This window comes from Anastrepha ludens, chromosome 4 (genome assembly GCF_028408465.1).
Source record: "Anastrepha ludens isolate Willacy chromosome 4, idAnaLude1.1, whole genome shotgun sequence".
Classification (NCBI taxonomy): domain Eukaryota; kingdom Metazoa; phylum Arthropoda; class Insecta; order Diptera; family Tephritidae; genus Anastrepha; species Anastrepha ludens.
This window is the reverse complement of record NC_071500.1, coordinates 24667654-24693011: the sequence shown is the minus strand read 5'-3', so window position 1 is coordinate 24693011 and position 25358 is coordinate 24667654. Positions and strand designations below refer to the sequence as shown.

Here is a 25358-nt window from a genome sequence, read left to right as displayed (position 1 = left end):
AGGCTGCTCTTTTATACTATCCAAGTAATTCAGCAAATTTCCACTGAAAAGACCGACATTTGAATAGAAATAAAACCTCATTGCATACATAAGCGCAGCGGAGGAAAATCAGCAAGAAAAACAAACAATTCAAAATAAGCAAGAAACAAATTTTAATAACAAAAACACCCGCCATGAAAAATGCCGCGCTGATCGCATTTTCGTTAGTGGCAAAGCATTGTTGTAAATTAAGTTTGACCGAATAGTGCAAAGTGGTATGCCAGGTCGGTGGGTTGGTGGGCTGGTCGTTGGTTGTATTTGGCTTCTGGCAGCGTTGGCTGCATTGAGAAAATGTGTGTCATATGGAAACTAAATTGCTGCAATAAAAAAACCATTCAAATAGAAATACTCTCGTTTTCGTTTTTCCCCAATCCACCCGAAAACTCGGCATAGCAGACGGCTATTAACCGTTACACGCGTCGATGTCGGCTTCGCCAATCATACAATTTTATAGTGACATAGTAAACTGCAAAAACCAGTGTTTTTTCTGCCACAATAAGCCGTTGTCATACTGTGGTAACAAATACAAATTACTCTGGCTTCACTTTTAAACATAAACATACATGTCAGCATATGTGTACATACATTCTTCTGCATAAAAGTTTACTTTTTTACATTTGAAATATTTTTCCTCAAGCAGCTACTGAGCGCCCATTAAAGTAGTTGCGATTGCATCATGCACATGCTTGAGTAGTTACATACCTGCATACACACCACATAGCTACATATAAACATCTTTATGCTCCTTGCTAGTGGCATGTTTGAGTTTTTTATACCCGCCAGCACTTGTGCACAAGGGTATTATAATTTTGTTCACATTACGGTTGTATCGGCATAAGGGAATCAACACAGGTACAGACAAATGTCTGCATACAGACACATGTACCGAAATTCTCAGATTGATGAGAGTAGTCAACGGATCCATATTTGTCCGTCCGTCCGTGCGTGAGCACAGTACCACGAGCAAAATTTAATGCTGTGAAGACGATTAAGTAAATCTTCAAATTTTGGTACTTTTTTATGATTTATTTTTAAACTATTCCACAATTCCACAATTAAAACTAAAGGTTAGGTCAGGTTAGGTTAGACAGGTTACATGTCTAAAACAAGCCACTCGGTGGCTCTTAGGCCCATTGTGATACTTGCAACTTTTCTAGCTAGTAGCTAGTAGCTAGTCCCTCCAGTGAGACATTTTGCAAATTTCTTCATCAAAGAAATAATCGCCAAGATATTTGGCACGGCTTCTTTGCAGTGCAGAACATTCACAGAAGAGGTGCTGTACCGACTCAATTTCTTGTTCACAACTCCTGCAGAAGTCATTATGAGCTCATTGTACTGGATAGGGTGCAATAGTGCAGTGATCCGTTATAACAACTGAGAGGACGTTGTAGTTGATCTAGTGAATCCAAATAGACATTTTGTCCTGTTAAGATTCAGTATTGGTCAGAGCGCTTTGGTGAACCTGCAGTTAGTAGTCAGAGACTACCTTTTATTGGTTTCCGCGTTTACGCTCAAATCAATCACTGTGTATCGTTCGTTTAGAGTTTATGACCGCTACCACTCGCTGAGGGTCCAGCTCAGAGCTGTTTCTTGCACACTCAGCCGCTCTCTGACTTCTCTTCATTCCAGAGTGACCGGGGACCCAAAAAGTGTTGGGTTGTGTGGTTGGATAAGCGAAAGCGACCTGCTGCATTCTTTAACACATTTTGAATTGATGCGCACTAAGACCACTGCCTTGACCGCTGCTTGACTATCAACAAATATGGTAAGGTTTGTCGGAGGTAAGTCTATTAGTGTCTAAAGGTTCATACTACATAAATAATTTAGCAGAACTCTAAAATATTTGTTAGTTTTCATATAAACTTAGAAATATATAGGAATAAAATCAAAATTCAGTGCTCCCTAAAGTATTTTGCTTTGGACAAGTAGTGATTGTTGAGGTAGGGTTTTTGTTTTAGGTAGCGTTCAAATTGCCTTCGCACTTACATCGACCATCGTTTACTACGTTGAGTGGTGTAACCACTACAACAATTCCTCCTCCTTTTCTGGGGGAACTCCCTTCCGGAACTACTTTTTGCATTACTTTGGGAGTCCCCCCATGCAGTGGACGAGTACTATTCACCCTCGTCTGGGCCCACCATATTTGTAGCCAGCTTCCTGCTATAGGCTCGTCTTTTTATGTATCTATCTGTGTGTCTATTGTGCGTTTGTGTCTGTTGACTATAATTGGTTCCTGCGACCAGGGTTCTCTCCTTTTGACATGTGCAGGTTTTATGTCAGCGATAGTCTCAATTGCTTCGCGTTTTGAAGCAAAAGGCAAATTGGGAGGATGCGATATCAAATGTGTTAGTACCAACTTGTTTCCGTCTGATGTCGTCATGAGTCAAACACTTAGTACCGCCTTACTCAAGAGTTCCTATCCCTCAGCCATCCACTCTGCTTATCGGAGGTACTGCATTATTTTTGCTGAATATGTCTTAACAACATTCCAGTTATTGATTGATGTAGGCATGGCTGGTATCAGATTATTCACCTGCAACGGGTGTCCAAGTAGCACCTCAAGTGTTTGACGTTCGTCTCGAAAACGGTCACATTGGAAAATAGCATGCAGTGTGGGCAGTAGGGGTTGTCTACCAGCTTAAAAGTAGTGACTGACAAGTAGTGGTGTATAAATATATGTACGTATTTAAGTACCACAAGCTACTTAATGTTTCGTATGCTAACCATTATTTTGGAAACAGCCTCTAAATGTCTTGGCATAGATTTCGCCAACTGTCACCGCAGTTCGGCTGCCCATAAGTCCACTTTTTATTCAAATTTTGTGTTCCCTTTATCCTCTAGACAGACCCAAATATTTTCTTTAGTGTTTTTGTCAGTACTTTGGAGAGGTATACGCAAATTATTTGTTCTGATAAGAATTCACATTTCAACTGTTTGTGATTAGGTATGAAATAAAAACTCGTTCCTTGACATACCCATCTTCTTCGCACTGGAATGTAAATTTTCTTTAAGAATGGACAAATAAGGATGTTTATCCATTGCGCCGTTTAAAAAAATTAGTTTTGATTGATCTGACATACAACCTTGAAGAATGGCAAAACCTCTGACGTGCCTAACAGTGGATTTAAGGTTTTTGATTCGCAGCTCTTTATTTGATCTCAGCCATACTAAAAGACGATCGTTCGATAAAAAAATGTTATACCTATTTTTCTCACTAAAAGTACGTTCACATAAGCAGTGATTTGCAATAAATCCACAAAAATTCATCTACTCGTTGACGTATGGTAATCGGCTGTCAAGACTGTTTTGAAAGGTTTTGCTTTGGTGGCATATTTTATTGTTTTTGGTTTGTTTAGTTAATATTAAAGGCGAAAAGAGGCAATAGGTAATTTAATTGCGCGATTTGCTTCTAGTAATAGAGAGTTGGAGTAAATCCGTAAACGACGTCTAGTGAGGTTACAAAAAAATTATGCGAAATTCGATATTACATTTTATAATAAGCAATAACAGGCCAAAGCGTCTATGGACATCAGCTTTTCTGTGGTATGACTGGGTATATAATAATATCTAGCACATTTTTTTAGAATTATGTATACAAACCTTTTTTCTTTGCCAGCTTCCATTTTATTTAGTTTTTACTTTTACGGTTCTCTTAACATTTCCAATCATAATTATCGATAACACAGAGTTGTATGGGAAAAAGTATGGTTACAATAATTATTTTATAATCTCGGAATCCGGGAGAGAAATTTCGTATGGGTAATCTCGCTTTTTATTTACGGATTGGGAGTTAAATACGAAAAAGTGTATAATCTAGTTATATGTGAACATAATTAAGGGTGGCTTACAAAACTCAAAATTTTATTTTATAGTTGTGGGCGAATAAAAATCGGTGGATAATCACGCCCACTCCCCATACAATGTTAATTTTCAACAAAGGGGGAAACACTTAATATACATATCTGTTATAAATTAAAGTAGTCCAAAGTGTCGAAAAAAAGATATATAACTGAAATGAAATTTTTTAAAACGTTCGGTGTCACTCCCTCTTTTAGATAAATGCATGCATCTCGATGACGTCTTAATAAAATTCGCCCGAACTTAGTATACGAATTGCACCCACCTCATTTAGATCCGAAATAAATGGGCCGACCTCAACTAAGAGGTCATGGCGAGGACGAAGAAGATTGTTGTCCACGTTCTTTCTTTATGTATTAAAACTAAATCTCCATCCATCCGTTTGTTGTCAGAAGCTATTACTCTCTTTTATAAGTTTGTTTGATCACAAAAAACTAATAGCCAACCCAAATTAAATGTTGCTAATGTGCGTTGGCCGCCGTAGCCGAATGGGTTGGTGCGTGATTACCATTCGGAATTCACAGAGAGGTCGTTGGTTCGAATCTCGGTGAAAGCAAAATTAATAAAAACATTTTTCTAATAGCGGTCGCCCCTCGGCAGGCAATGACAAACCTCCGAGTGTATTTCTGCCATGAAAAAGCTCCTCATAAAAATATCTGCCGTTCGGAATCGGCTTGAAACTGTAGGTCCCTCCATTTGTGGAACAACATCAAGACGCACACCACAAATAGGAGGAGGAGCTCGGCCAAACACCTAACAGAAGTGTACGCGCCAATTATTTATTTTTATTTTTAATGTGCGCTGGTATATAAAGTTCGGTCCGGGCCGAATTTAGCTTTCCTTACTTGCTGTACTTAGTTTTTATTGCAGTTTTTAACTGCCGTGTCTGCCTCACCGACAGTCTATAGCTACATCAGGCTTGACCGTGAAAATCAATGCATTCGCATTTATTTATTTGTACTTTTATGTTGTTATTTTTCAGCCGCTTTGGGTTAATGTAACGGTTTGCCACAAGACGCAACCATTTATTTGATGTTTGGCTTATGTGTTTTTGTATTTTTTTTACTTTTTGTGGCGTCAGTTGGTTTTTGTGCGTTCCAATCCGAAATTACACACGCGTTGGAACTATGTATTTCAAGTTCATGTTCACGCGTCGTGCGTGTACGCAATAACTTGACTTACTAAATAACTGCCGCACTATTCAATGTGGTGCCACAAACCGGAATTTTGCTGGCATGTTGACTTTTATATTTCAGTGCAAGTTGCATTTGAAAAATATTACTCAATAAGTGGTCAGGCTGCATATGCGTTTTTGATGAATCGTAGCTACAGTTCTAATAATAGTGCGGAAGGTCTGTGATTGCAGGTTTTTGGTGGTTTAGTTATGCTGCTGTGAACTTATAAGTTGATAATAGTGAACGTGATGTATGATACTTGTATGTTTAGGTTAGCGATTTTATGCGCTATTTTGTGATGTGAGTGCTATGTGATATTAAGATGAGATATATTCGAGAGTGATGACACTTGATGAAATGTCATGTGACTCGATGTTAAATAATTTGATATTATATGAGATGGCTTGATGTGAATTAATGGCGTGCAGTGTGATAGGTGAGAGATGGTATACACATGTAGTGCGAAGTGATGTCATCTGATGAAATGTGAGATCGGTGTGTGTTAGAAAACAATTCTTGGGCTATCCAACTCAGTAACCCGATCAATTCCTACGGGAACGATCCGTATCCTTTTTGTGGGTGCAAGATACAAAACTTCCGTTTTTGTAGTACTAATAAATATAATTATATGTGGGTGTACTCTTCACAACATTGCTATTTGAAACATAATAGCTTTGCAGATGAGGGATTAATAGAAGTTAAAGGACCTATAAATAAGCACAATTTCAAGAGAACTGAAAATCGGCGTAATATAGTTTTGTAAGAGCTGATTAATTCCATCAATTCAAATAGTTTATGTCTAATGGCGTAGTACTACATTATTTTTTGTTTTTCGCAAATGACCCCCTTAATCATAAAAATGTATCTCTTAATGAAAATCTTCTCTAATTTACTTCATATAACTTCATGTTTATGTACGCATTCACTTGTCAGTGCTGCCGATTACCAAAGGCTGTCCGACCAAACTAACGACGAAAACCACAACGAACAAAACTTAACATAAATTGAACCAGATCCCTATCAGTATCACATCGTTGTTGTTGCATTTAGAGACATAGATTGATTTGAGATGTGCACTTCGACCTCATAGCCTTTTGTGCCCTCTACTCATCACAGTACCTCATCGGCACCCAGTTCCCTCATTAAACTTAAGATAGAGTTGGGTTGGATTGGGCGTATGTGCCTTTCTTCTGGCTGCAATTGGCCGCGATTTTTCAATCATCTCCACCCTTTTGCGTCACATTCAAGGAGAAGGTGCATTGGAGTCTCCTGGGATTGGTCACAAAAACGATAAGAATCAGTGGACTATATCCCGATCACGTGTAAATGACTGCACAGTCTTTAGTGGCCTGTGAGAATGCCCGTGCGCATTCGCAAATTTATATTTGGGAAGGGTTTTGAGTTTTCTAAACATCTGTTGGTAGTACCCCAAGTAAGGATTTCGCCTGGCGCAGGCCCATAGTTCGGTGCCTAACCTCTCTTAGCTCTTCACTCCTAAGTTTCTCTTTAATCTACGTGCTGTGCCATAGCAAGGCCTATAGTTTCTTTCCAAATGCAAATGTACTCCAGTTCACTCTGCCATCCCGTTTAATGCTGAACTTACCCGCGCTTACCCCCTTTTTGAGTGTTTGGCCGAGCTCCTCCTCCTATTTGTGGTGTGCCTCTGGTGTTGCTCCACAAATGGAAGGACCAACGGTTTTAAGGTGATTCCGTATGGCAGATATTTTTTATGAGGAGCTTTTTCATGGTAGAAATACACTCGGAAGTTTGTCATTGCCTGCCGAGAGGCGACCGCTATTAAAAAAAACGTTTTCTTCATTTTGGTGTTTCACGGAGGTTCGTCCCTACATTTTCTTCGAATTCCAAATGGTAGTTACGCACCAACCCATTGTTTATGAGTTTGTTGTACGCACGGGGGTCGCCGTACTTATAGAACCCACTTTACTGATACAAAAAAAATTTCAATGAAAGCATCAACAAAGTATCGAATTAAACAGATAGCTAGCAGATTCGCTATCCAATTCTCAGACCTGCTCTCAAAGAGCACTGCTCGGTGAGCCGGCATAGGTGAGCAATAGAGGTACATTGCTCGCTTTCTGTGTGGCGCCGCCGCAGAAGATTTCGGATTATGGCGAGCCCGGCAAGCAGTTTGATGCCCGTCCTAATGTATGGAGTTTAATGGATACGAGTTTAGACGATGACAACATCCGATGAGGCGCGATTTGAGTGTTCGAGTGATTTAGGCAAGATTTTTAACCTTTGCGCATTGGTGATAGCGAATATCGCAGGCGATGGAATAATGAGCTGTATAAGCTGTCCGGTGACATTGACATAGTGCATCTAATAAAGATCTAGCGGCTCCACTAATCAGGTCATGTCATCTGAATGGATGCGAACGCCCCGGCTCTAAACGTATTCGAAGCCGCGTCTGTTGGTGGTAGCAAAGTCAAGGGTAGGACTTATTTGGGCTTGAAGGAACAGGTGGAGAAGGTCTTGGTTTCTCTTGCGCCCGTTATCTGTGTATAACGAATAAATGCAGACATTTTTCTAATAGCGGTCGCCCCTCGGCAGGCAATGGCAAACCTCCGAGTGTATTTCTGCCATGAAAAAGCTCCTCACAAAAAATGTCTGCCGTTCGGAGTCGGTAAAACTGTAGGTCAACCAATTGTGGAACAACATCAAGACGCACACCACAAATAGGAGGAGGAGCTCGGCCAAATACCCAATTATATATATGTATATATAAGGCGATGCGTGGAAAGATCGGGTGTACTTTCTCACATACGAGCATTGCAAAAGGAAGAAAGGATTAATTTAGAGACTGACTCACTACTGGTCACAAACATTGATATATTAAAGGTGATTTATTTGATTCAAGTAGAGCGATTGATACTGGTTTTTAGATACCACTGGGATCCTTATATTTTTGCCTTAGAGAGCCGAGGATTTAATGGTACCAATTCCTTAATTTGTATTTTGTAAACATTGCTAAGAATATTATTTTAATTCCTTTTTTAATGTTTTTTAACTATTAATTTAATTTTCTATTTTATAGTCTTAAGAAATGAGGTACATTTTTGATATTTTCAAGGCAAAACAAAAAAAAAAAACATTTCACATCCAGCAACATATCCAAGATTTCATTCAATACTCGTCTACACTGTAATACTCGTATAGTGGAAATTTACCACGCCTTCAGAACCATTGGTGCAGCGATGGTCTTCACAATGGGTGCAGTGTAGGTATGCACAACTGGAGCAGCAGCTACATAGCTGGTCTTGATAACTGGTGCAACAATTGGTTCAACGTAGTGCGCCGAGCTGTGCACAACCGATTGGCTTTGGTGGGAGATGGAGGTGGGAATGCTTTTCACCACAGCACCCACTTTGGTCAGAACGGGTTCGTGTACGGCAATGGCGGGCGCCGAGTACACTACTGGATGAGATTCGATGAAACCTGGAGCAGAAGCAGCTACGGCAAGGAGAGCAGACAACACCACCTGAAAACGGAAGGATGCAGCTATTTAGTTTGGAAGCGCTAATAATCACTTTCGTATGCCAACTTACCAACTTGAACATTTTGATAATAAGTTTTTTAGAAGGTCTGTGTTGTGCTATGTGAGTTCACAAATTCAACTGATAACTTTTAAGAATGCACTTCAGCTTTTATATACCTAAAATGTGTGAAGCGTCAAAGATACTGAATTTTTGTTTTTGGTTTTTGGTGTTTTTGTGGTTTTATTATTCAATTTAACTAGACCGCTTGGCTTGTTATATTTTGAATTGAAAGTGTAGTTTATTGATTCACTTCCACGATATAGAAAAATGCGTATATTTACCGTGTAGTTACCAGGCAGTAGCAAATAATAATAAAAGAGCCTCAGAAAGGCCAAAGCTCTACTCAAACAGTAGCAGCAACGTTAATGAAGCAAACAGACGTCTTGTCATAAAGGAATATTTCAATTAGTTTTCGCGTTTTGTTTTGACGTATTTTTCTTCTTTTATCTGCCACGGATTTTGTTTACAATTTTATGTTGACCTCCAACACGCATACAAACTGCAAGTAATGCAGTAGTTAAAGTACTTATTTTGGGCTGAATGTAGTGATAAAATCTTTCAAAAGAGAAATAATGCAATAAAAACCATGTAAACACGGCCAACTAGCGAGGCTGCTATTAAACCAATAAAAACGAATTACGAAGAAAATTAAAAATTTTGAACTTTTGAAAATTTCAATTATATTGTATTACCTTTTTTGGATGAATAAAGAGTGATGACGGTACTCAAGCCTTGAGAATGTAAAAGTTTTGTAAATTTTTAAATTTAAAAAATATGAGGGTGTTTCGAAAACTTGACTGTTGTTGTTGAAGTGGTTGAGTATTTCCACCGAAATATTCCCAATTAGTGACCAGCACCGTTTTACTACCACTGTCCTCGTGTAATGATGTCTTTGTTTTTTTTTTTTTTTGTTTTTGCTCCTAAGTCAGATCCATTTAGTGAGATCCAAGTATAGCAGCAAATTCTTTATCTCGATGTTTGAGATCCCATTAATTTGCTGTAAGAAAGGCTTACCGAAGGAGCGAAGTCGTGCCTAGCTAGCCCTGGACATTCATAAGTAGTGGAAAAGACTTTCCTTCGCACCTTCCGCTTGACAGCTTCTGCAGATGGGAGGCTGAGATTGAAGGGGAAGCTGAGTCTACCTGCATGATCGCCTACTTACCCACGACCTGGAGGGGTTGCAGTGATGCGTGAATTGTATGGTCGAGAACACCCTAACAGGTGATTCGTCCTTTGGATTTTGTACAACGGCCATGTGGTTTTTGTTGTAGTACATGTAGTTAGTTGCTTCCATCTTCTTTCGGCTAAAGCATGATAGTGTGAAGCAATGGATGCTTTTATTGTGTTGAATGGGGTGGAAACTGCCACCGCCTCTGCTTTGTCTAGTGTCGAACCTTTTCTTGCTAGCTCATCCGCTAGCTCATTACCCCGCATGTTCCTATGACCGGGAACCCATATCAGAGTAATTTCAAGCCAATGACTAAATAATTCTAGTTCCTCTCCACACTGCAAGACTAGTTTGGATGAAATGGAGTTGGAGTCTAAGGTCTTTATAGCTGCTTGACTGTTTGAAAAGATAGCTACTCCTGCACCAACTTCCTTGTAGAGTTATAGTGATTTGCATGCTTTGCTGATCGCTAAAAGTTCTGTCTGGAACACGCTGGCATATTCAGGAAGTCTAATTGACTGAGATAGGTTGAGTAGATCCGAATGGAAGCCAGCTTCCACACCACAGTTCATCTTAGAACCGTCAGTGTATATTTCAATATCGTATCTTCCAATCACCTTCCCTTTGTTCCATTCGGCTCTCGGTGGAAAACGTACCGTAAAGTCTTTTTTTTTAAGTTAATGTGTAGTCTGTGTAGTCTGATCTGTTTTTGAGCAGCGACGGTCCCTGTAGGAGGATTTTGCTGTGCCCGTACGACCTTGTTGTCTAGCTTCCTATGTCTCTGAGTCTCACCGCGCTGCAAGTAGCGATTGTTTTTATATGTGGGATTGCAGACCACTAGACTAGCACCACATATGTTAGTATTGGCCTTGCAATGGCTGTGTAGGACCAATTGCATATATTTGGATGGAGACCCCAATTTTTACCCAACATTCTCTTACACGTGTAAATAGCCATATTCGCTTTCTTTACCCTGTACTCTATTTTGGACTTCCAGCTGAGGGGATTAAAGTTTGATGTCTTGGTTTTCTTAGTGAATAGCATCAGTACAGTTTTGCTCGGGTTTACACTTAAACCACAGTCTGTGGCTCAATTGCTGAGTAATACTAAAAAACTTTAACCATTGACTGAAGTGATATGAAAAGTGATATGGCATTCAAATTAGAAAATATTTTCCTATGAAATTGCTTTGTAAGCAAAAGAGGGCATGAAGTAGTAATTAAAGGTGATGATGAAGATGTCTACAGTAATTTTAACTCTCCGTCGGCCATTTTGTGCTATTTAATAAGCCCGTGATTTCCTCCTGGAAAAGCTACTTTTTATTTCACAACAAATTCTAAAGAAATAATTCTCGAAAGCATTGAAATGCAAACTTTTGCTAAAAAAGTAAGCAGGCAATCCTGTTTTTATTGTCCAACGGTACATGGGAAACGTAGGCCGCTAAGTTTGTTCATGTCCCAAAAGGCGGAAAAGTTTACATATATTAATTTTCGGTAACGGATTGCGAGACTGGGACAGATTAGAAGAGGGCGAAGTTGTCTAGTGGTGCTCTTCCGATGCCTATTGAAATTTTGCATTGCTGGAATGAGTTCGAGATGGCCCATCCCGTGGTTAACGCTTTTACGGAAACAAAGCAACACCTTTTTTATTTAAGTGTAATTTGATTTAAACGAATTTCGATTGATTGTCGTGTGTTTTACTTGGAAAAAGAATTGGCACATTTTAAGTAACTGGATAGATTCAAATTTAACGCCAGTGAAATATTTTTGGAAAGGCAGACTAAAAAGTTGAAAGACCCAACCAAAATAATTCATTGAGCTTAGGACGTTATGGTACAGGCGATTTTCAAAAGTCGTACATAAGTCCTCTGGGAATGGGCAAAATATCTTTTTTGTTGCCAGATTTGTCAAAGCCTTTGGGAATCGTACCGAAAGTTGTAGAAATTGTTAAAATTCAACAATGAAGCTGAAAATACTAAGTTAAGTTCCGTTTTACTTCTGTATGATTTTGGTTAATTCAATTGTTTGTCAATAGTTAAGTACAGGCATGGTTCAAGTGGTGATTCTCCAAGAATCCAAAAAGCGCTGCCGCACCATTTTGTTGTCACTTCCTCGCCACCAACAAGTTATACGGATTATTCCTTCACTATTATATTCAGTCTGTGCGGTTGAGAAACTTCATAAGGTTGTTTATGGCTATACCAGCCAGCTCTTCCAAGTTTTCAAAAAGCGCTTTGCCAAGGGATAACATGTTCGCCTTCTATAGGAGAGGGGACTCGCCGAGGAAGTGGAAGATAGTGTCCTTTTTCCCTGGCTTATTCCGACTATGGCAGCATTTTTGTAAGGGATACCCATTTTGGCAACCTGCTCACCTTTCTGGTACCAGTTATCACTATCGTGGTTCTGGGGCACCCCTTTGTGAATGTTGATGTTTGTTTGTGGCTGTAGATGGATCAAAATGTTCTGCTAATATAACTTAGCATGTCGTCCGATTTCTCCATCAACAATCCGTGATTTGGGTGTTTTGAGGAGATTGCATGCTCTATTGGACCCAGTGGTGTGAATTCCGATTCTGAGAGAATGTAACTTATCGCAGATCTCTCTCTTGCCAGTTTTTTGTGTCCTTCAACGTTCTGATATCAGTCACTGGACTGCGTCTTGGCTATCGGAAAGAATAGTGATACTGCCCCTAAAAGAGAAGTCTGCGTTCAGTAGCCTACAATCTTCCCCTATTGCCTGTACTTTCGCCTGGAAGACACCGCAAGTGTTGGGATAACGAACAGATTTTTCAATTCCAAGTCTATCGGAATATATACCACCTCTAACACCACCATTCTTCAACCATCTGTGGAAACTGTAGTATTGAAGTTGTTTAGTGAGAATTCCTTATTCCATTCCTCCTTAGATGGAAAGAGAGTGGCAAAATTGCTATTGAATGTCACCATTTGGACAATATAATCAGTCCTCACCGAGGTGTACTGAGTTTGTCATCATAATAGACTGCCATGGCCCCACCTTTTTTTCTTTCCAGCGACCATCATTTAACCTAATTGCACACATGATAGCCATCTTTTTAAAAGCATAACATACCATAAAATTATTATATGGCTTACATCGACCTTCTCTCAATTTTTTAACATATTTTCTGAGAGGGTATAAACTTATACCTATTCCTTACTTCCAAATTGCATCAATGGATTAAGTAGCATCCGAAATTAGGTGCCAAACTTTATGCAACCTTTTATTATTGAACCATGGCTAGAGTTGCTTGTAACTTATTTTGGCAAATGCTTTGGGCTACATAGATTGGGATACTTCCTATATTTTTCTATAATATTTTAGCCTCTTTAACCATTTCTGTATTAGATTAATTGACGATCGAGCCATCAGAGCATTTGGATCAAGGAGCTTTGGCTTCTACACGCCATAGTTATAATTGCATGGTGCCGCAAAATTATTCCCTCTGTTGGAAGATCTATATTTTTTGCAATTGGCGTCGTAAGTCAATCATGTTTGACGCTCGTGAACAAGACAGCTGTATAGTATGCATATATATGCAAGCAATAGGGCGTGTAAGGGTGAAATAAAGATTTCCATCACTCAACCTATAGGATAGTCACTGGAAGTCATGTAGATTTCGTGGAAAAAGGGATCCATTATTTCCTCAGTAGATCTCAGTAGGCTGTAGTGATGTAGTGAATCAAAAAAAATTTAAAGTTTATGCTCATTGTCAAGGTGGCATTTCACAAAAAAAAATTCATCTGCTGTGTTTTGTTTGTTCCATTCAGTTGAGAGTTACAGGGTGTGAATAGTGGAAGCCAACAAAGAGAAAATTCAGTACATTTTACAGTTTTTCTGCGATTAAGGCGAAAATGCAAGCCAGGCCACTGAAATTGTGAATGGTGGTTATGGTGGTTATGGTTCCGATACGGTAACAGTCAGGTGCGTGCAGTTTTGGTTTCATCGATTCCGTTCAGGCATTTTTGATGTAAAAAAAATGTTGATAATGTCGAAAAAGTCGGTAGAATCAAAGTTAACTGTCATGCTAGTAGTCGTAGCATCGCTCAGGAGCTAAAGATCGACCATAAAACCATTTTAATCCAATTTTATGCAAAAAATTGATTTATTTTTACCCAAACTAATAAAAAAATATTAGAACTAAATGCTGTTCATGTACTAATAATTTCACTGAAGCTTGTAACCCAGAGGGTATGTTAAAAAACCAACCCGCCTCGAAAAAGAAATTTTAATATATTGAGTGGGCCGAAAAAAGTTTCATTTAAAGCTCATGCAGATGGAATTTCAGCACCATAAACAAATTTTGATCCTTCTAAAAGCCGCCGAAGGTTATTGGTTATTTGTTACCCGATTTTCTAAAGCAATGTGTCAATATTCTAGTCTTTGAGAATTACATATTTCGTTCTTATGTCCTTTAGAGCTGCAAAGGCGTTGGTCGGTTACGCAAAGTTGTACCCCCTAAGATATTCGTTTTGTTTCATAAATCTTAAGTACTTTAAATTTCATGAAACGTTTGCTTTTAAACTGTTTAAGTTTTTCTAAATTTAGAAACAAAAGGTTATAGCACATGGGAGGAATCCCTCCTCAAGACTAGAATACTGGCCTATTGCTTTTTAAAATCAAGTAACAAATAACGAAGTTATAATAAAAACCACATTCCGGCGGATTTTACAAATTTTTTTTATAGCGCCGAAATTCTCTCAATATAAGCATTAAATAAAGGGTTGACCTTTTTCAACTTTTTTTTTGTATGGCGACCGACTTGGTTTAGTATACATACCTACACACTTATATGAATAGGTAATGTATAAACTTGTTAGATCAATTTTTTGTGTTTTTTTCTTTTTCAAAAAATAATTTTTAGGTCATGCATTCGCTATTGAAAATGCACATTTCACTGCATCATCCAATTAAATTGAAAGGCTGGGCGCGCTGTCGAGTTCAAGGTAGCTGTGTAGGCGCGCAAAGGCTGTAAGGGCGCAGAACTTATATCGGCTGCAACTGTGATTCTGTGATAATGATTGATGGTTGTTCATAGCAGTAATAGCAGCAAAGTTCGTTAAAAGGGATGCCCACATGATTTTCGAGTTAGAGAAACAAAAACAAAGATAAAAAAACAAAAGAAAAATGTTGCATAGTTGCATCTGTAACTGAATTTTTGTGCTATGTACATGATGGCAGATGAAAAGATGCGACGTTTGAGAAAGAATGAGTGTAGAAAACGGCCCAATTTGTGAAAAGAAAACTCATAGATCTTGCACCATGATAACGCACCGTCTTACATAGCTCATATTGTGAACACTTTTTTACCGAAAATTCGACAAATATCATCAAAAAACCACCGTAATCACCGGGTTTAGCCACCTGTGACTTTACCTTTTCCCAAAACTTAAATTGCCACTCCGCGGATGCCGCTTTGATTCGATAGAGTCCATTCAGGAGAATTCGCTGAAGGAGCTGAAGAAGATCTCTTCAAAAGCATTAGGTGCTTTGATGAGTGGACTAATCGTTGGCAAATCTGTAGTGCTTCGTCGCAAATCTGTATTGCTTCGTATGGTGCCTATTTTGAAGGCGACAAAATTAAATTTGATGATTAAACAATTATTTTGTGCTTTATTGAACAGTTCCCGGTTCTTTTTTTGACAGAATGTACATATAGTTGGCGCTTACACCCTTAATTGGGTGTTTGGCCGAGCTCCTCCTGCTATTTGTGGTATGCGACTTGATATTTTTTCCGTAAATTGAGGGAACTTTGGACTTAATAAGCAATCGAATATTGAGGGACTTTAAACTCCAAATATTTGATTTGACGGAATTCGACTTAACTCGAGTCAGAGTGGGACGTTCAGTTTCGTCAAGTTGAATTGTGAAGCCATTATCTTTTGAAGAAGGCGATTGTATTTTTCCGGCTACTACGAAACATTATTTTATAGGATTCATAACAATTTTCTACTGTAAAATTATTTCCAGAGACTCCAATCACTCTCCTTAACCACACTTGATTGTACCTGATTTTTTCCTCTGGAATTACTGCAAACTGGAAATTTACATAAAAAAGCTATCAAATGTGATTTTTGAAAATCATTCCTTTAGCAGGCAGTGATGAACAATTTTGTGATAAGATGCGCCACTTAACGTAGGGGTATTTTATATCCTATCCTTTGAAAACCAGTAAAAAAAACTTAAATCATAATCACTAGAATTCAAAAAGTTATTCGAGCTTTCAATGCAGCAAAACTCATCAGCGACCCTGTATTAAGTATAAATATATATGTGCGTTCAAGTAGAAGTATTGTCCAAATTCAAAGTGAAGTATAAGAAGTGCTTGTGTATGCTTTGTCACACACACAGAATCTGGATTTCTAATTGCCTAAACAATTGAAAAGAAGTTCGACAACGCCCACAAGAAAAAAAAAGATATTAATAAACCGGTACGGACAAAGCACAACATATCACAGCATAGCGATCGATAAGTAATTGCCCGAAATACTTTAAGTTGACAAACGCAGTGAATTGATTCGAGTTTAATCTGATTTGAAGGACGCGGGCAAGTTATGCGAGCACAATTAGTTCTTAAGCGATTTTTTACAAGTTGATGAATTTCTTTACTTTTTTAAATTATTTTTGCACATGTATACAAAATATTTAGAAATGTGTATGCATATGTACATATGTAAATACCTTTCTAACAACGCTGTTTTGTATAAAAAGACATCGCGTTGACATTTCGAGCAACAGTTCTCGCAACAACTTTCTCGCAGTCAATACAGACCTACCGAAAACAAAACCCACAAATCAAAATGTTCAAGTTGGTAAGTTGGAATCGTTAAAGAATTCTTATATTTACAAAAAATTCTTAGTTTATACAATCAATTCAAAATATGTGTAAATTTCTGATCTTTGAAAATTGAAATAAACGTTGCGTTTATCTCCTTCTACCAGGTGGTATTGTCTGCTCTCCTCGCCGTAGCTGCTGCTGCTCCTCATGTCGTCGAAACACCTTTAGTCTACTCCGCGCTCGCAGCCGCTGTTGCCGTTCAAGAGCCCGTTCTTGCCAAAGTGGGTTCAGTGGTGAAAAGTATACCCACCGCTGTCTCACACCAGAGCTCCACTGTTGTGCACAGCTCTGCTGTCTCTGTTGAGGATGTCGTTGCTCCTGCCGTGAAAACCACCTACTCGGCGCCCGTTGTTGCTGCTGCTCCAGTAGTGAAGACTGTCGCTGCTGCCCCTGTCGTACAGACCACCTATGCCGCATCTGCTCCAGTTGTGCACGCTGCTCCAGTTGTTCACTCCGCTCCAGTTGTTCACGCTGCTCCTTTGTTACACACCACCTATGGTGCTGCTGTGGTTTCTGCTGCTTCTCCACTCACCTACACCGCTCACGGTTTGTGGTAAACGAAACGAAGAAAAGACGGCCGGAGTATTTAATAATGGATTAACTGATGGACTACAGTTGGACGGTTTAATTGAAAATTTTGTGATTATTTAGATTGTAAATAAAATTTTGCAAATTGGAAATCTTTGTTATTTATTGAGCAAAAAATATTTCAAATTAATATTAAACAACATCTTTCTGAATACGACTCGAGCAGTGAATCAAACTACTTTTAGAAGTATACAACTTTTATTTTGTATCTGCATTCTTATTGCTGATCGGGTACATTTTTATAAATGGAATATTTGGCTACCCACGCCGTTAAACACGTATCTGAATTCTATCTCTTCTTCTCCTTGCTCTTCATTTAGGACTGTGTCCTGTTTTACACCAACATTCAATTGACAATAAAAATGGTACATTACTTACATATGTACAGTCATGGTCATATAAATAACACATTTAGACTTTGAAAGCAAATGGTTGAACATGTTTTTAAATATGTTTTAAAATGCTTTTTTTTTATTTGAAAAAAAGCAACATAAAAAATAAAAAAACTTATTTACTTCCACTTTAAAACAAAAAAATGGTCAAAAAGAATTTCAGTTGTGATTTAATTTACGAAAGCGTTGATAACTCACGAAACCTTCAAACAATTCCAAATAAAAGCCAAAATAGTAAACAAATCAGCTAGTTAAGTAATAATATTGTTTTACCGGATTAGTATTTCGTGCTTCTTCAAGCCGTCGCACCAGGCTTTCTACAAACTGGTGGCATCTTTCCTTTGGAATCGAGTACCAAGCCTTCTCAACTGCGGCCCACAAATCATAAAAATTTTTAAAACTTTTGTTAGCGTTTTTGACCTTAACGTCATTCCACAAATTTTCTATTGGATTGAGATCAGGGCTCTGCGCCGGCCAATACAGTACATAAATTTTTCTTCTTCTGAGCCATTGCTTCACTGCTTTTGCAGTATGATTTGGATCATTGTCCTGCATAAATGTCCAATTTAATGGCATAAACTCTAACACGCATGGCTCCATTTTATTCTGAAGTATATCCAGATTCTGAAATCTATCCATTTTACCAACCACGCGAACAATCGGCCCAACACCATGCAAGGAAAAAGCTCACTAAGCCATGATGCTTCCGCCGCCGTGTTTAATCGTCTTTTTTGTGAACCTAGGACTTAGCGCTTGATTTTTTTTTGACGAAGTACAATAATTTTCCCATCTGATCCCATCCTATTTATTTTCGTTTCGTCGGTCCGAAGAACGTTTTTCCAAAACTGAATAGATTTGTCTTTGTGGGCTTTTGCAAAGGCAGGCCGGTGTTATATGTCTTTTTGAGAGGAGTGGTTTTTTTCTGCTTATGCGGCCAAACGCTGGGCTTCGTTAAGTCGCCTTTCTACAAGCTTCATGGACACCTGTATACCAGATTCTTGGTTTATTTGAACATCAGTTTTTCGCGGCTTGGTTTTCTTTCCGTTTTTTGCTTAGATAGGATGAATCTTTCTTAACTAAATTAAGAGCTTTATAAACCATTTTCTGAGAGCACATCATCATTATAGCTATTTCTGCATAGTTTTTTCCGTTTTGACTCATACGTTATATAAAAGCTCTATGCAGCGGCGCGCAATGTTTTCCACGTCCCATTTTTAGTAATTACTTTAAAATTTTATTTAAGGAAGAAAAAATCATACTTAAAATCGCTGAAACAAAATTCAAGTTTTACTCTCCACTGCACAAGTTAAAATGTGCTATTTTTGTGTCCACTTCAAAACAGCTATAAGCATAAATAAAATAGAACGCAAAAAATTCCATCGAAAAAAACGGTAAATTCCTCGCATAAATGTATAGTATGCTTAATAACTGTAATAAACGTAAACAAACAAATTTATTTGATCAAAGCAGAGTTCGTACTAAAAACTTAACTTAACACACATTTGTGCTATTTATCTGTCCATAGCTGTATGTATATTTTTTCTATTCGGAACGTCAGCCGAAAGTCCAGCACTCAGAATTTTTTTGTTTCTTTTTTGTATGGACTCAACAGGCGCGGAGGATCGTCGTTGGATCCACATCAGCCAGTTTAGGTCTTTAATACACAATATACATACATAGTTGGCGCTTACACCCCTTTGGTGCTTGGCCGAGCTCTTCCTCTTACTTGTGGTGTGCATATACCATAAATGTTTTCCACAAATGCAGAGATCTACAGTTTTACGGCGCCTCCGAACGGCAGATAGTTTTTTTGTGAGACGCCTTTTCATGACAGGAATACACTCGGACGCAGAAATACACCCGGGCGTCCTCTATTAACATAGAAAAAACTGCTTCAATCATTTGGTGTTTCATTTCGAACCCTTAGACTACCGAATGTTAGCCTCGTACCTTCCAATTTGGATACGACAGCCGCCAGTTTACGCCTTTTAGAGAAACCTTAATCACTGGTCTATGGAAATGAATTGCGAAAAATTGGTACCTTCAAAGTCAACTTCACGAATACTTTGCTCTGCTCATTTACGACAAGGTTCTACTTATAAATATTTTCCTTATTCCGCTACTTCTGCGACTTCTTATATCACCTTCACAGTCTCAAAGCGCCTTCCGTGAAATGGTACCTTGAGCCGTGAGAATGGAATAAAGCTAAACGGGATCAAATAATTATTTTAGCTTTGGTTTTTATCACATGGTTGGCACAGAATGCGAGCTTTTTGCGATGAACTTTCCCCCTGATACGCTTCAGCAGGCGCACATAATAATCCATATGGATTGATTAGCTTAGCAGAAGGAATTCGGTGTAGATTTTGGTTGATTTGAGAATGTCATTATGTTCATTGTTGGTTCCCCTTTTTTATACTTCATTGTATAGCTTTATGCCGGAAGGAGTTTTATACGCGTGCTTGATATTCCACATATAAAAATAGAATGGATGGTTTGGTCTGTGGTATCGCCCTAAAGTACTCGTAAAAACATTTCTTTTCAGATACAAATGCATGCATATATTTTCAATTTTGTCATAATTCCATCAGTTTTTAAATAAATAAATGATTTAAATGAAATTTAAAAAATATGTATGTATGTATGTATATAAAACAAAAAATTAAAAACAAAAAAAAAAATACCAAAAACAGGCAGTCCAACTAAATTCGTTCATGTCTCAGATCTTTTACCATAAACCAGTGGCGGTGTAGGTGAGTGGAGATGCAGCATGCAAATGTGTAAGAGGAGCAGCGTAATGGGCAACAGGAGCATGGTGCAGAAGTGGAGCAGCAGCAACGTGGTGGACTGCAGCAGAGTGCAGTACAGGAGCAGCAGCAACAGTCTTTACCACTGGAGCTGCCACATAGCTGGTCTTCACAACGGGTGCCAAAACATCCTCAACGACATGAGCTGAGCTGTGCACAATCGATTGGCTTTGATGGGAGACAGCAGTAGGGATGCTCTTCACCACTGAACCCACTTTAGTCAGAACGGGTTCGTGCACGGCAACGGCGGGCGCCGAGTACACTACTGGATGAGATTCGATGAGACTGGGACGAGCAGCAGCTACGGCCAGGAGAGCAGACAATACCACCTGTGATGTAAATAAATGAAATAAAATCGTTAACAAAGTTTGGGTATTTTAAATTTGCAGTTGATTTGTTTTTTGTGTTGTATCTAAGTCAACTTACCAACTTGAACATTTTTAAATTTTGTTTTTTGTTTGAAGGTCTGTATTGACTGAGTGCGTTAAAGAACTGATACCATTCTTAGTGTTCGACATGGTATTTATAGTGACAAACTCCCACGAAACGCAAGTGTGATGAAACGCACGCAACGCCAACAAACGCTGCGTTGAATGCGGCTGTTATTGCTGATGGTGGTGGCCTTGTGCACAGCTTTCAATGAGCTCCGGAATGTGCGTGCCTGCAATTACTCGTGTGCTTGCATGTATTTTCTGGCCATTGTTTTGCTTACCATGTGTTGATCGTTATAGTAATTAGAGCCGTCTCGTGAACCTGTTTGGGTGGCGTTAATGAGTTACTCGTATTTTCGATACTGCCATGGAAAAAATTGAGTTAGAGGTAATTGTTTACATATTTTTATATCGATGCCCATTACAAGCGGCATTTAAGAATATTACGTACATATGTAATGGGTGTTTTAAGTGGTACTTTATTAAATGCTAATTTTTTCTATTTATTAGGATTATTGTAAGTTCTACGACTCCAATAACGACTCCTCGGTAGCGATATTGCGATATAAAAAAGGTACCAAATACATACATACATATATGATTATGAGCATCAATACTAATACATATATGTATTGGAATCTACATTAACACTTTATCGACCGGGGATTTTTGCTATGAACCTGTGACCTGTTACCGGGCGCATTTTTATAAAATGGTGAAAAAACATTGATCTGTTCTTCAAATTCTTGTATTTTGAAGTAATTTAGATGCTGAAATAAAAAGGACTTTTTATCTAGATTCAATGGTAGTCCTGGGTTACCTTCAAATGGACATCGTGTTCCTCTTCAGAATCGCTATAAACTACACGTAGAATACGCGGACGACGCCTTGTAGAAAAATTATTATCAAAGCCATTTTCGTAAATACAACGCTTACTTAGACATCGTATTTGAAGTTTTTAGCTAGTTTAGGTGCTTTACACGATTACATATCGCAATATGATTATTTCATATATGACGCCAATTGGCGTCCCAAGGTCGTTACAGTGTTAAAGTAACGATGTTTTAAACTTTTCATGTAAAATATAAAAGAAGCGCCGAACTAAATATAAAACTATTTACGTGATAAAGAAGGCTAGGAAAAAATGCTAAACAGCTCCACATAATTACGAGTTTTTTGAGAAATTTCAGAAAATATACTTATTAGAATGAATAATAGGTTTAATTAAAGTTTTTCATTTATCATTTCAATAAATCTTTTTTTAATTACAAATATTTCTAATAATGAAAGATCTATTGTAAATAAATCAAATTTTTAAATATGTAATTTTTTTTGGTGGAAATAATCGTTCGGATGAGTCGACAATTTAAAGGGTGGTGAAAAAATGTTAAGAAACTGGTTCCGTCAATTCTATATTAGAAAAAAGACTGGTAGACCAAAAATTTTGCTGCTGTAGCGCAAAGTGTTGCTGCACAAACTTCAACATCGATATCTCGATCTCGACGATCTCAACAATGAGGCATTCATGAATCGACTGTTTGGCGGATTTTACCTGTAGACGGGCTCATCGTGGGCAAATGATGTGAATTTTCATATATAATTGTTAAGTGACGTATTTGAAATAAAAATAGTGAAATTTGAAATAATCAAAATTTTTACATGTTTTATTTGAAACAACATCTAGACGCTGTTTTGTACTACCTTTTATTCAGAATCACAGGGTTTTTTCTTGGTTTTTTTTTGCGGGTGAGAGGGTTTAAAATACATAATGCACCTCAAAGCAATGGTATGTCCGGGGACTAAAAAACTTCCCCTCTTTTGAAACCGTCGCCCACCCTGGAGCCGCTTTCGCATTTCTTCAGAGTGGTGTTCCATCTTCCTCATTACAAAGATCTATGCCTATGTGCCTTTATACGGAGAATTCTTTCCGCGAAACCACTGATTATCTCCCACGTTTCTTTGCTCCTTAACATCTTGTCGATTAAATTTTCAGCGGTTATGTGACCAACTGCATTCACCAGCGTTCGACGTTCTTGTTCCCAGGGCATGCATTGGAAGAAAGTATGTTCAGCGTCATCTTCAGTGGCATCCCAACATATGCATGTGAGGTGCTCGCATTTCCCTATTTTGAGCAAGTATTTCTGGAAATACCTGTGCTCCAAAAGCATTTGAGTTGTATAAAAACTGAATTCACCGAAGTCCCTGCTGTTCCATGTGGGAACGTCTTTTATAAGCCTAGCCGTTCATCTGCTACGTGTTTCGTTAATTCAGCGGTCTTGCCATATCCTTAGCGTTTCATCTTTTATTTCGCGCCTCTTACTTTAATGCCCATAACTTTTTCCTTTCAAAAGCTAGTAAGTCTATCGGTATTGAACTGCTGGCCTGATACTGTGCGGTAGGCGGACATAACTATTAGGGCTGCCGTTTGTTGTACCGATGCTAAGAGCTTGCATCGATGCTTTTTACCTTTAGCGCATTTGCGCACAGTTCATCTCCGTATAAGTGAACGGAGAGTGTGGCAGCCTTTGTTATTTCCCGTTTCGTTTGGGTTTGACCACCTATGTTTCCCCCATCAGTCTACTGAGTAGGGATTTCGTCTTAGCGGCTTTCTCTGCTGCGTGCTTTTTTTGGGCCCTGAAGGTTGGTATTGAGTCCAGTCGTATGCCTAGGTATTATACTTTAGAACGGTTTTTGTGGTTAGCGTATTTTTGCAAGTTCTAACGGGATGTGCTTCTTGGTTAGAAGTATTAACTCCGATTTCTCTGTGGCTAATTTGACGAACGTGAGAATCGCAGTTTCATCCCCAGCTAAAGGGCGATTATTTTAAAGGTGTCGTATTTTAAATGAAACAACGAAAATTCAAATTTATCAGGTAACATTTATTATTGTAGTGTAGAACCTTTCATGACATTTATTTTTTAAAGATAATCTTCTTTAAATTTTGACCAAAATTGTGCCGTAATTCGGCCATCCGTAAACATCAATTTTGAATGACTCACTGGAGGACCTCCGGCATTTAAACTTAACATAGCCTTTCAAATAAAAAAACCAAAGGTATGATATCACACGATTTTGGTGGCCACTGGTTCGAGACGAGAGATAAATTGCTCATGACGACGAAGTAAATCCATTTTTTTCACGGACTGATATCGGTATCAATCAAGAAGGATGGAATACAAGATAATCCTTCCCAAGTGCCGCGAGGACAGTACAAAAAATAAACAAACAAAAAGAAGAGAAAGACTAAGCGAGAGTGACTGGAAAGTCAACGGGGCAGAATCTACAATTTTTTTACCTTTGGTCATAATTAGCGTTATTTTCGATGTGCACAATGCAAGCTCATATGAAATTACCTTCTGCTCAAATATGAACGAGAGAGTCCCCATAGGTTGTCTGCAACATTTTTAAGGCGTCTGAAGCCGAAATTTTGTTGGAATAACAAAATTTCAAACAAATTCTTTAAAATTTCCATCGTTAAATTCGAAGAACACCCTCGAGCTTGACTTGTTTACAGTAGCACAGAAAACAAACTATGTGACATATCACGCTGAAATTTGCCATATAAGCTTATAACAGTCCTACCAAAAAACAAAAAAATTATTTTTGCCATATGTCATCCGCGAACCGTTTTATGGATATTTGAGCAGAAGGTAGATATTAATCACAAGCCTCTAAGCTGCTCAGTTGAATGTCGATGCATACCATGACGTTGACCGCCTACTCTGTAACTTGGCGCGCACAATGGCAATTGTGGAAGTAGTTTCTGCGATTTGTAAATGTGTTTGGTTTATAGGGGGTTTTCCAATAATTTGTCCGAGTATAAAATTATATGCAAAGTAGAAGTGCTTTACAGGAATAACTGATGTATCAGATAATCCCATTGAATTTTTGATAAGTCTGAAAACACACCCATTATTGTGTAAACTTGAATAAGCAATTACATCGGCATGCGGCATCGACTCGCTTTAGCGGGAACTCCATACTTGGTGATTACTTAGTAGAAAGGAAGTAAAGTGTAAGAAAAATTACATACGCGTAGTATGACCTTTGTGGTGACCACATGCTATCGAAATACTTGAAACTTTGCTACTACTTTGCTGGAAGTTTCTCGAACAACTCACTCCAGACTTTGAATAATTGCTTCAAGATATATATTTAAATAAAGTTAATTGTCGTTTGCTGTGTTCCGCACTAATTCGTTTTATATCATTTATTATTTTGTAGACTTTTATACGGGGCGCGAGATAGAACACTACGATGTCATTATAACTTTGATCACATAAAGCTGGGTTTTCTCAGCCTCACCGATTTAGGATATATTTACTTATTTATTTCTTTATTTATTTAAGTCTATGAATTACAATCCTTGCAGACTATGATACAAAGGAACTTAGATATATTAAAACTATTGATATACCTATTACATATAAAAGTCTTTCAAATCAACTATATTATTTCTAACATAAACTTCAAAAAAATTAAAAAACG

At 38.2% G+C, this 25358-nt stretch overlaps 3 protein-coding genes across 3 annotated transcripts; 1 reads left to right on the top strand and 2 right to left on the bottom strand.

Moving 5' to 3' along the window:
* Positions 1-7978: 7978 nt before the first annotated feature.
* Positions 7979-8694, bottom strand: LOC128861279 (cuticle protein LPCP-23-like). Its single transcript, XM_054099294.1, has 2 exons — positions 8639-8694; positions 7979-8571 (listed from the first exon to the last, which is right to left on the bottom strand). Exons 1-2 carry the CDS (start codon positions 8648-8650, stop codon positions 8257-8259), a joined length of 327 nt encoding a protein of 108 aa, XP_053955269.1. The 5' UTR covers positions 8651-8694; the 3' UTR covers positions 7979-8256.
* A 7814-nt stretch (positions 8695-16508) lies between these two features.
* Positions 16509-17345, top strand: LOC128861459 (retinin-like). The gene is made up of 2 exons (XM_054099600.1): positions 16509-16626; positions 16757-17345. The coding sequence occupies exons 1-2, from the start codon at positions 16615-16617 to the stop codon at positions 17207-17209; spliced, it is 465 nt and encodes a 154-aa protein (XP_053955575.1). The 5' UTR covers positions 16509-16614; the 3' UTR covers positions 17210-17345.
* A 2817-nt stretch (positions 17346-20162) lies between these two features.
* Positions 20163-20968, bottom strand: LOC128861460 (larval/pupal cuticle protein H1C-like). Its single transcript, XM_054099601.1, has 2 exons — positions 20866-20968; positions 20163-20768 (listed from the first exon to the last, which is right to left on the bottom strand). Exons 1-2 carry the CDS (start codon positions 20875-20877, stop codon positions 20361-20363), a joined length of 420 nt encoding a protein of 139 aa, XP_053955576.1. The 5' UTR covers positions 20878-20968; the 3' UTR covers positions 20163-20360.
* Between the last annotated feature and the right edge of the window lie 4390 nt (positions 20969-25358).